The sequence below is a fragment of the Podarcis gaigeae genome (assembly GCF_964106915.1).
Source record: "Podarcis gaigeae genome assembly, chromosome: 18".
NCBI classification, from domain to species: domain Eukaryota; kingdom Metazoa; phylum Chordata; class Lepidosauria; order Squamata; family Lacertidae; genus Podarcis; species Podarcis gaigeae.
The window spans coordinates 5,946,762-5,958,885 of record NC_139696.1 but is presented as its reverse complement, the minus strand read 5'-3'; the positions used below and the strand labels follow the sequence as shown (position 1 = coordinate 5,958,885).

At 49.9% G+C, this 12,124-nt stretch overlaps 1 protein-coding gene across 1 annotated transcript in view; it reads left to right on the top strand.

Annotated features, from left to right (window-relative positions):
- The first annotated feature begins 1,202 nt into the window (after positions 1-1,202).
- The window catches only part of ANGPTL4 (angiopoietin like 4), a 29,260-nt gene continuing 18,338 nt past the window's right edge, over positions 1,203-12,124 (top strand). Inside the window, exons 1-3 of the mRNA XM_083720551.1 lie at positions 1,203-1,991; positions 5,688-5,798; positions 9,082-9,217. Coding sequence (XP_083576677.1) covers positions 1,497-1,991; positions 5,688-5,798; positions 9,082-9,217 — 742 coding nt within the window. The 5' untranslated portion in view covers positions 1,203-1,496. The remainder of the gene's footprint in view (positions 1,992-5,687; positions 5,799-9,081; positions 9,218-12,124) is intronic.

Below are 12,124 nucleotides of genomic sequence, written 5' to 3'. Positions count from 1 at the left end.
CCGGAGAAACCAGCTCTGCCTTTCTGCTCCTTACGCAGGACAGGCCGGACGAAACCTTACAAACCCACAACATTGTTCTCTTCCTTGATGACGTGAACCACTCCCCCCACTCCAACCCACCTCATTTGATCACCGCAATCCATTCAAGTTTGTCCTGTCCTGAACTTTTACACACTGACTCCCTCTTCCCCCTGCAGCCCTGAAGGTCAAGTGTGGGAAGAGGAAGGGAACAGGACAGAACGAGGGAATCAAATTCTACCAGCAGATTGCACTGGATGTTGTTGTTGTTTAGTAATTTAGTCGTGTCCGCCTCTTTGTGACCCCCTGGACCAGAGCACGCCAGGCACTCCTGTCTTCCACTGCCTCCCGCAGTTTGGTCAAACTCATGCTGGTAGCTTTGAGAACACCGTCCAGCCATCTCATCCTCTGTCGTCCCCATCTCCCTGTGCCCTCCATCTTTCCCAACATCAGGGTCTTTTCCAGGGAGTCTTCTCTTCTCCTGAGGTGGCCAAAGTCTTGGAGCCTCAGCTTCAGGATCTGTCCTTCCAGTGAGCACTCAGGGCTGATTTCCTTAAGAATGGATCAGTTTGATCTTCTTGCAGTCCATGGGACTCTCAAGAGTCTCCTCCAGCACCAGAATTCAAAAGCATCCATTCTTTGGCGATCAGCCTTCTTGATGGTCCAGCTCTCACTTCCATACATCTCTACTGGGAAAACCATAGCTTTAACTATACGACCTTTTTTGAGGGGCTGCCTCCCCCAAATTGATAGACATTGCCATTCAAATGGTGTTTGTGTTTGTGTGTGTCTTGTCATCCATTTTGCGGGGTGCAGCTTACATGCCCCCCATATTTTATTCAAGTTGGCACCCTTGATTCTAGGTGCCTTGGCGTCAGAGCCGGATTAAACCCTGCGGAGGTCCCTAGGCAGTCGGAATCTCAGCGGCCCCGCTTGCAATCTATCTCCAAATACGTTTTGGATTTTGCCAACCCACAATTTTAACAAACCGATTTCAAGATCAAATCAATATTAGGTTGATACGTTGTCTCCGGGCCCTTCAAAGCAGCCCTCTCTGCCTGTTTGGTAACTCGGCGTTGCTGCGCGTGGGTCGCGGCGACCGAAAGAAACACAAAATCCTCTCCGCCACGCGGAAAGATAGTTCTGTCCGTTCCTCGGGAAAAAACAAACTTGCCCAACGTGACAAGTTAGCTGCCATGCGATAACAAGGGCTCTGGGAAGATGCCAGCGCTTCCGGGCCCCACCCTGCGCTCCCGTCTCCCAGGATCCGTCTTTCTGCGAAAGAAAGGAGGAGCGCCGGGACTGGAGGGCGGGGGGGGGGCGCAAAGCGAAGCTGCCGAGGCCATGTGCGCGCGGGCGGCGGGGCGGCGTCTATAAAAGGGGGCGCGTCCGGCGCGGCCTCTCCAAACCGTGCGCTCTTGGCGAGGTGGCGACTCTTGCGCGCTGCGCTCTAACCAAGTTCATTGTCTGCTGGGGCGATGCGTTCGTGGGCGCTGCTGGTTCTGAGCGCGGCGGGGCTGGCGGCCGCCGCTCCTCCTCCTCCTCCTCCTCCTGCCGGTTCTTCCAGCAAGGAGCGCGCCTTCAAGGCAGCCTCCTGGGACGAGGTGAACGTCTTGGCGCACGGGCTCCTGCAGCTGGGCCACGGCTTGCGGGAGCACGTCGAGCGCACCCGCGGGCAGCTGCGCGAGATGGGCGGCCGCCTGAGCGCGCACAACGCCTCGCTCGGCAGCCTCGAGCGCTCCGCCGACGAGCAGCGGCAGCAGCTGGGGCGAGCGCAGCGCCTCCTCGACGGGCGCTTGGACGACCTCTCCAGCCGGCTGGGCGCGCTGGCCGGCGACCTGGCGGCGCACGAGGAGGCGGTGCGGGAGCGCCTGGGGCGCCTCGACGGGCAGCTGCTGCGCCAGGTGGGCGCCGAGAACGCCAGCGGCAGCCCTCGAGGGAGCGGACAAGCGGCGGAGCTGGGCGCCCTGCAGGTGAGTCCCGGGGTGCTGCCCCAGAGGGAAAGGGAGCGGACAGAAGAGGCATTCTGAACCCGAAAGGGGCTGGAGCAAAAGCACTCTGCACACGCTCAGAGGTGCCCTTTACCTGGGAGCTATAGAGATAAAGACCTTACCTGTCCACAGTCCTTTTCTTCTGGAAAAGAAGGTGCTGGAACAAACCCATGAAGTTCTTGCAGTAACCGCCACACTTTTAACCAGTGCTTTTCTTCTAAATTAAAAGGTTCCTTTGAGTACCCCCAGTAAAAAAAAAAAACACTGTCAAAAAGTTACCTGGGGTCGCCCCCCTGAAGGATGGAGGTAGCTGCCCTCTAGGAAATAGAGATTGAGTGGAGAGGAGAGGTAAACCCGGCTTTTGGTCTTGGCTTTCAAATTTTATGAGCTTTATCTAGCCTCAAATGCTTCCTTGACACCTTTTGGGTACAGTACAAATCGATTGTTGAGACTTTTTCTAAGCGGTGCGAAGGGCTGTGAAATGTAAACCACTTGATTAATAAAAAGAATGGGTCATGCAGAAAGAGAACTGGGGTGCCCCATAAATTGGCATAAGTGCCTCTTTGCAGAAGAGCTTTGTTGGGCGGCTGTGTGGGCACCAGATACAATAGCCCGGCGGGCACCTGGTTAGCAAAGGTTGAGATAGGACAGTATTTCCTTAGGGCAGAGGTTTTCAACCTTTCTGAGTCCGTGGCTCCCTTGGCCAACTGCTTTCTTTTTGCGGCACCCCTGTGGGGCTCAGGAGCCCAGTTATGTGCCCCCCCCCTTGCCTGCAGAGCTGGCAGCTTCTCACCCTTTTTCGAAACCCTCCTAAGTTGTGATGTGTTCCTTCAGCCTCCTCTCCTCTCCCTTCTTCTTGGGAGTCCTCTGGTCAGCTGCTGCTGCCTCCCTGGTCTCTGAGCTGTCCCCCCTGCCCCAAAGAGAGGTTCCTCCTCACACTGCCCCACAGGGGCCTGCGAAGCACCCCCTGGCCTGCCCCAGAGGCGCCATTCGCCCGCAGAGCTTGTAGCCAGGGCTGCTGCAACACACAGCTGTGCAAACCTTTGGGAGGCAAAGACCTGAGAGAGGGCATCAGAGAAAAGAAAGAGGGACAGAGGCCAGTGTTGCCCACAGCACCCTAGACCATCATTTAAGGCACCCATGGGTGTTATGACACACTGGCTGAAAACTACCACTTTAGGGAACTGGCAAGAGGTTGGAGAGCTGAGAGTCTGTTGCGAAAGGAGGGTGCTATCTATCCTCTGGGTTTTCTCTCCCTTAAGAAAGTTTCCCTTTCTTAATGATTTTTTACCTATGCTGGGTTTTCTCTGTTCGCATCATTTGGATTAGTATTGCTTATTAATTAATCAATCAGTGCATTAGTGAGTGCACGATAGATCTCTCTTCCCAGCAGCATGCAATATAAAGCTTGATCGAGGAAGAACAAAAAACGTGACAGAGGGAGACAGAGAAAAGTATATGCAATCGTCAGAGAGACCCGGGAGCCTTAAGATCTTAATATGTGGCTAAGGGGAGACAAAGGGACGCGGGTGGCGCTGTGGGTTAAACCACTGAGCCTAGGACTTGCCGATCAGAAGGTCGGCGGTTCGAATCCCCATGACGGGGTGGACTCCCGTTGCTCGGTCCCTGCTCCTGCCCACCTAGCAGTTTGAAAGCACACCGGTGCAAGTAAATAAATAGGTACCGCTCCGGCGGGAAGGTAAACGGCATTTCCATGCGCTGCTCTGGTTCGCCAGAAGCGGCTTTGTCATGCTGGCCACATGACCCGGAAGCTGTACGCCGGCTCCCTCCGCCAGTTAAGCGAGATGAGCGCCGCAACCCCAGAGTCGGTCACAACTGGACCTAATGGTCAGGGGTCCCTTTACCTTTAAGGGGAGACAGTGGAGAAAGAGGAGGGAAACTGAGGCACGGGTAAGCCTGGGAGGAATATGCCGTTGTTGCAATCACACATCCTTAGGCTCCACTTCAATAATTTATAAAACACGTAGTAATTTACTTGTTATCCAAGGAATATGAGTCTACATCCCTTATCAAGTTGCTCCATTTGCAATTGCAACAAAGAAAATCTGAGTGTGGCTCGCGAGCCAAACGCTGGCCGTTTGCAAAGGTGGTTTATTAAGTCGAGCAAGCTAAAATGTAAGCGTAACCATGGGAGGTTCCAAGGTTTATTTCAATGCTTTTTGCCTTTCAAAAAGAGTGTGCATCTACCCATGTTTTTGTTCACAATGCCCTATTGATACGAGAGCACTAAATATTGATTGGCCTTGAGATGGATGGGCTTCTCCAGCCTTTGCAAGAATTCCCAGAGAAACCGGGGGGTCCCCGTTGTTCTGCAAACAAAGCCAAAAGTGACATTTCAAGTGTGGAGCCTTAATTTGGCCGGGGGCGGGGGGGGGGGGGGGGAGAGGCTTCAGAGCTTTCATTGGTTCCAGGCACTTCTGTGAGACAAGCTCTCCGCCAGCGATTGCGAGTGACACCCGCTTTGCAAGGTTGTTGTGAGAGCGAAGCAGCTGCCGATTTCGAAACTGCAGTGTGTGTCTAACGCAGAGGTGTGGGACATTCCTGGGCTTCCACTGTCATCCTTGACCATTGGCCATGTTTACTGAGGCTGATAGGAGTTGGATAACTTCTGCAGGGCAGTGCTAGAAAATCACATCTGTATATATCTAGATATATCTATCTTAAACCTGGGTTGTGGTCGCCACAACCGTATATCTAGGTGCCATTCTCCCCCCCCCCCCGGAGTTTAATACAGTGGTACCTCTGTTTACGTACTTAATTCATTCTGAAGGTCCGTTCTTAACCTGAAACTGTTCTCAACCTGAAGCACCACTTTAGCTAATGGGTTTCTTTACCTTTACCTAAACCACTTTGAGGGTTTTTTCTTTAAAATATAAAAGTATAGAAATGAAATTAACAACAGCAACAACAACAATACAGTGGTACCTTGGGTTACATACGCTTCAGGTTACAGACTCCGCTAACCCAGAAATAGTACCTCGGGTTAAGAACTTTGCTTCAGGATAAGAACAGAAATCGTGCTCTGGCGGCAACGGGAGGCCCCATTAGCTAAAGTGGTGCTTCAGGTTAAGAACAGTTCCAGGTTAAGAACGGACCTCCGGAACGAATTAAGTTCTTAACCCGAGGTACCACTGTACTGTATTTATCTACCTGCTTAATTTACAGAGCTGCCCCATATACGAAGGACTCTGCCCCATATTAAGTCTGCAGCCGCCCCCGCCCCCAATCCAGCTCATTAAAAGCCATGAACAGGCAGGGAGGGGGTCATTCTTAATGTTAGATGGTTCATTTTCCTATTCCCTTCTTAGAGCCAGTGTGGTGTAGTGGTTAAGAGCGGTGGACTCGTAATCTGGTGAACTGGGTTCGCTTCCCGGCTCCTCCACATGCAGCTTCTGGGTGACTTTGGGCCAGTCACACTTCTTGAAGTCTCTCAGCCCCACTCACCTCACAGAGTGTTTGTTGTGGGGGAGGAAGGGAAAGGAGAATGTGAGCCGCTTTGAGACTCCTTCGGGTAGTGATAAAGCAGGATATCAAAGCCAAACTCCTCCTCTTCTTCTTCTTCTTCTTCTTCTTCTTCTTCTTCTTCTTCTCTGAATGGACAGCGTCTGATGGTCAGGGCCAGTCTGCTGAATGTGTACCTTTGTTTCCAAATTTCAGAATTTGATGAGTCGTCAGAACCTGAAGATTGAGGAGCTGTTTCATAAGATTAAGCAACAGCAGTACAGAATGGACAAACAGAACCTACAGATCAAAAGTCTTCAGAGCAAGGTATGACCTACAGTTTGAAATTCTGGTTCAGAGACACACTTTGCACATGCCTAAAAGCACTTTCCTGCAGACTGAATTCATTTTTTGGGAGGGGAGGGTGGGGAAATATAAACCGCTCTTTATCTCCACAGATAATTCTGCTGGATTCCACAGCAGAATGTATGTATATTTTTAAATGAACATTATAGCATGTTGTTGTTTACTCGTTTAGTCGTGTCCGACTCTTTGTGATCCCCTGGACCAGAGCACTCCAGGCACTCCTGTCTTCCACTGCCTCCCGCAGTTTGGTTAGGCTCATGTTTGTAGCTTCGAGAACACTGTCCCACCATCTCGTCCTCTGTCTTCCCCTTCTCCTTGTGCCCTCCATCTTTCCCAACATCAGGGTCTTTTTCCAGGGAGTCTTCTCTTCTCATGAGGTGGCCAAAGTCTTGGAGCCTCAGCTTCAGGATCTGTCCTTCCAGGGAGCACTCAGTGCTGATTTCCTTCAGAATGGAGAGGTTTGATCTTCTTGCAGTCCATGGGACTCTCAAGAGTCTCCTCCAGCACCAGAATTCAAAAGCATCCATTCTTTTGCGATCAGCCTTCTTGATGGTCCAGCTCTCACTTCCATACATCACTACTGGGAAAACCATAGCTTTACCTATACGGACCTTTGTTGGCAAGGTGATATCTCTGCTTTTTAAGATGCTGTCTAGGTTTGTCATCACTTTCCTCCCACGAAGCAGGCGTCTTTTAATTTCGTGGCTGCTGTCACCATCTGCAGTGATCATGGAGCCCAAGAAAGTAAAATCTCTCACTGCTATAATCTCTCATTATAGCATAAGGCATGATAAATTTAAGAGGAATAAAGTAACGCAACCAGCTAATCTAAAATCTAAAATATCTGGGCAAATAAACAAAAGCTTTTAAAACTGGCAGTCCAGAAATGTGCATTGTCAGGCATACCTGAGAGAGGCACTTTTCTAATGCTTAAAAGTACTCTTTGCACATTTAAGTGCTGTGATAATGGCAGTATCAAATATGGGAAAGGTTTAGGATAAAAGGATGGTTCTTGATACCAACATAATTCAGACTAATCTGCTAAACTGCTTCTTCCCAGTTAGTCTAGGATCATCCATGAAACGGGACGCAGGTGGCGCTGTGGGTTAAAGCCTCAGCGCCTAGGACTTGCTGATCGAAAGGTCGGCGGTTCGAATCCCTGTGGCGGGGTGAGCTCCCGCTGCTCGGTCCCAGCGCCTGCCAACCTAGCAGTTCGAAAGCACCTCCGGGTGCAAGTAGATAAATAGGGACCGCTTACCAGCGGGAAGGTAAACGGCGTTTCCGTGTGTGGCTCTGGCTCGCCAGAGCAGCGATGTCACACTGGCCACGTGACCCGGAAGTGTCTTCGGACAGCGCTGGCCCCTGGCCTCTTAAGTGAGATGGGCGCACAACCCCAGAGTCTGTCAAGACTGGCCCGTACGGGCAGGGGTACCTTTACCTTTACCTTTTATCCATGAAATGATTATAGATACTACTACTAATAATAATTTTATTATTTGTGCCCCAGTCACTGCAGGCAACTTCCAACAAACAAAAAAGCACAATAAAGCATGAAAAATTAAAAACGTCCCTACACAGGGTTGGCTTCAGATGTCCTCTAAAGGTTGTATAGTTACTTATCTGCTTGACATCTGATGGAAGGGTGTTCTACAGGGCGGGGGCCACTACTGAGAAGGCCCTCTGCCTGGTTCCTGCTTCTTGCAGGGAGGGAACTGCCAGAAGGCCCTCGGAGCTGGACCCCGGTGTCCGGGATAGAGATGCTCCTTCAGGTATACAGTGGTACCTCGGGTTACATACGTTTCAGGTTACAGACTCTGCTAACCCAGAAATAGTGCTTCAGGTTAAGAACTTTGCTTCAGAATGAGAACAGAAATTGTGCTCCGGTGGCGCGGCAGCAGCAGGAGGCCCCATTAGCTAAAGTGGTGCTTCAAGTTAAGAACAGTTTCAGGTTAAGTACGGACCTCCCGAAGGAATTAAGTACTTAACCTGAGGTTAAGTACCCTCATCTCGCTTTATTGGCCGAGGGAGCCAGCATACAGCTTCCAGGTCATGTGGCCAGCAGGACTAAGCCACTTCTGGAGAACCAGAGCAGCGCACGGAAACGGCGTCTACCTTCCTGCCGGAGCGGTACCTATTTATCTACTTGCACTTTTGACATGCTTTCGAACTGCTAGGTTGGCAGGAGCAGGGACAGAGCAACGGGAGCTCACCCCGTCACAGAGATTCGAACCGCCGACCTTCTGATCGACAAGTCCCAGGCTCTGTGATTTAACCCACAGGGCCACTCGCGTCCCATGCAGAATGTAGGCACCCTGAATATAGAAAGGAGCAAACCCGTGATATTTTAGGGCGCAGGCTAGCAGGTGGGGCCCATGACTTACATCCTAGGAGCCTACACAACACAAAACACTGTTGCTGTATGTAGGTTTTATCTTATTTGTTTTTTATCTTATATTTTGGAAATGTACATCCAGTTTTTTTCCTTTATATTTTTGGGGGAGCACAAGAGAATGGGGCCCTAATCTGTAGCTTGTTTAGCTTGTACGTAAATCTGACACTGTGTCTGGCAGATAACTTGCCAGTTCCATCGCCAAAAGTTCGCTTGATATAAGGACGCAGTTTCTACCTTCCCTTCCCTTCCCTTCCCTTCCCTTCCCTTCCTTTCCTTTCCTTTCCTTTCTTGTTTTTTATTTATACTTTTCAAACTCATACATGTCAATAGTTTTACAATCAGTTTAACATTTCCAGATTTTGGCGTCCTTCCCCCTCTTTCTGCAGTTCCTTAAATTTATTTTTTATATCTTCTGCATATCCACATTCATTTAACTTTCTCATTTATTTATCTGCTCTAAATCTCTTATAAAACTGCAGGTTATTACATTAATCCTGCTTATGTTCTTATCTGTTTACAATTGATGTGTCAATATTCAAGGAACCCATTTCCATTCTTTTATAAAAAGTTTGTTCTCTTCTTACTTCTGCTAAGTTTTGCCATTTCTGCATATTTCATAACTTTTTGTATCCGTTCTTCCTTTGCTGGGTCTTCTGCTTCTTTCCACTTTTGGGGCAAGTAACATTCTTGCCACTGTAGTAGCAAACATGAATAAATTTGTACACAATTTAGGTAGTTGTGTCCCCATAATTTCCCAAAAGAAAAGGCTTCTTCACTTTCCACTTGCGCTCTGGAAGGTAAATTATATTTCCCTCTCATTCTCTCTCCCTTCCGCCCTCTCCCAACCCACAGGTCAACATGCTGATTCCTTTGCACGTCCGAGAGAACGAAACGCAGGGTCCGAAATGGAAGGCCAGCATTCAGCAAAGTGTGGACCGGTCCGGCAACCACAGCCAAAGTCCCCGGCCAAAGTCCCCGGCGATGACCAGTGAGTCCCACACCTTGCCCCCCACATAACTGATGTATCCCTTTACAGTGGTACCTCGGGTTAAGTACTTAATTCGTTCCGGAGGTCCATTCTTAACCTGAGACTGTTCTTAACCTGAAGCGCCACTTTAGCTAATGGGGCCTCTGGCTGCCGCTGCGCCGCAAGAGCACGATTTCTGTTCTCATCCTGAAGCAAAGTTCTTAACCCGAGGTACTATTTCTGGGTTAGCGGAGTCTGTAACCTGAAGCGTATGTAACCCGAGGTACCACTGTACTTAAATATTTCCTTTGCTTAGAAGCGGAATCTTTTGGAGGCAGAGGGGGCTGCTGCTCCTGAGTAGACCCATTGAAAATGATTGAACGTGGGGAACTGCCTCGTGCTAAGTCTCTCTAACTCAGCGTTGTCTAAACCAGTGTTTCTCAAACGTGGGTCTTCAGCTGTTTTGGGGACTACAACTCCCATCATCCCCGGCTCACAGGACCAGTGGTCAAGGGTGATGGGAAATGTAGTCTGAAAAACAGGTGGAGACCCGGGTTTGGGAAACACTGGATGCTGATCAAGGTTTAACACTGGGGTCTTTCCAAGCCCTATTTTCTCGTCCAGCTAGTAAGGTAAAGGTAAAGGGACCCCTGACCATTAGGTCCAGTTGTGACTGACTCTGGGGTTGCGGCGCTCATCTCGCTTTATTGGCCGAGGGAGCCGGCGTACAGCTTCCGGGTCATGTGGCCAGCAGGACTAAGCCGCTTCTGGCGAACCAGAGCAGTGCACGGAAACGCCGTTTACCTTCCTGCCAGAGCGGTACCTATTTATCTACTTGCACATTGACGTGCTTTCGAACTGCTAGGTTGGCAGGAGCAGGGACCGAGCAACGGGGATTCGAACCGCCGACCTTCTGATTGGCAAGTCCTAGGCTCTGTGGTTTAACCCACAGCGCCACCTCTGTCCCTTCTCGTCTGGCTAGCCAGAGCTAATTCCCCAGTGCTGAGCTGAGGGCTGGAGCCGGGTTCCTAGAGGGGAAATAATCTGCCTTCAAATCCAGCCATGCCAGCAAGATTGAGCTTCCATATCTGGAGGCAGTCTACCTTGGAAATACCAGCTGCCACGTGGCATGGAAACTTTGGGAAGCAGGGCTCTGGGCTAGACCCCAGCAAGGGGCAGTTTTGTTTGTTTTTAAGATGCAAACAGAAATTGGAGCTTGTTGTTGACAGAGGGGTGGTGGGGGGGGGGAGCCAGGGGCAAGAGTTGGGCCTGGTTGTGATTAGCCCCTAGTTCAAGATGTGCCATAGCCCTTGTTGTTGTTGTTGTTGTTGTTTAGTCGTTTAGTTGTGTCCGACTCTTTGTGACCCCTGGACCAGAGCACGCCAGGCCCTCCTGTCTTCCACTGCCTCCCGCGGTTTAGTCAAACCCAGCTTTGAGAACACTGTCCCACCATCTCGTCCTCCGTCGTCCCCTTCTCCTTGTGCCCTCCATCTTTCCCAACATCAGGGTCTTTTCCAGGGAGTCTTCTCTTCTCATGAGGTGGCCAAAGTCTTGGAGCCTCAGCTTCAGGATCTGTCCTTCCAGTGAGCACTCAGGGCTGATTTGCTTCCGAATGGAGAGGTTTGATCTTCTTGCAGTCCATGGGACTCTCAAGAGTCTCCTCCAGCACCAGAATTCAAAAGCATCCATTCTCCAGCGATCACCCTTCTTTATGGTCCAGCTCTCACTTCCATACATCACTACTGGGAAAACCATAGCTTTAACTATACGGACCTTTGTTTGCAAGATGATCTATAAAGCATCTATTGTTCTTGTTTAGTCATTCAGTTGTGTCCGACTCTTTGTGACCCCCTGGACCAGAGCACACCAGGCACTCCTGTCTTCCACTGCCTCCCGCAGTTAGCCCTACCACCCTTTAAATCCATATCAACGAAAAGAAAATAACTCACTCTGAAACTCACCTGCAGGTGGTACCTAACACCAAGAAAACTAACGCTAATACGTCCAGGAACCTCACCAAAATGCTGGAGAGTGTGCACCTCCACAAGCACATACCTTCACATGTGATGGGAGTGCTCCCAAATCCAACTATTCTGGACAACAGCCATACGAGAAATATGTAAAATAACTAAGCAAGTATTAGACATCAGCCCAGAATTGGCCCTACTAAACATCTTCCAAGACAACAATGCCCATTTACACCACAAAGAACTCATAACCCACCTACTTTCAGCAGCCAGAAGCATCATAACTAGACACTGGAGAGACCTGTCAGGAGTAAGCATGGACCAATGGTACCAAATAGTATGGGGAACAGTCTTACTAGAAAAATTAACCAATAAACTGAAACTGACATGGGACAAATAGAAGAAGATGCCTTTACCCCGGTATGGCTCCCCCTTATCACATACACAGCCCAACAAGACAAGGACAAGAATCCACCAACAGCATACCAATCAATATGGCTAACCTGATCCAAAACACCCACCCCACTCACACACGAAAACAAAGATCGCCATAGCCAATCACAAACAAACAACCACACCCTAGGCCAACCCCAACCTCTCTCACCACCAAAGAAACACAAATGAACAGCACGAGCAGAAGATGTGTCATAGCCCTGAACCAGACTGTAGCCCATTGTCTTGTCTCAGCAGCTGAGGAATTCAGCCATCTGGAGACGTGAATGTGTGGTGTCTTGCAAGTTAAAACGTGGCCCTGCGGATCTGAAGGCAAAGCTCTTTAAAGATGTCAAATCAGGTGCTTTTTTTCCAACCAAGACGTAGAAAACCGTCTTATACCAAGTCAGAATATTGGTACAAGCAAGAGTAGGGACGCAGGTAGCGCTGTGAGTTAAACCACAGAGCCTAGGACTTGCTGATCAGAAGGTCAGCGGTTTGAATCCCTGCGACGGGGTGAGCTCCCGTT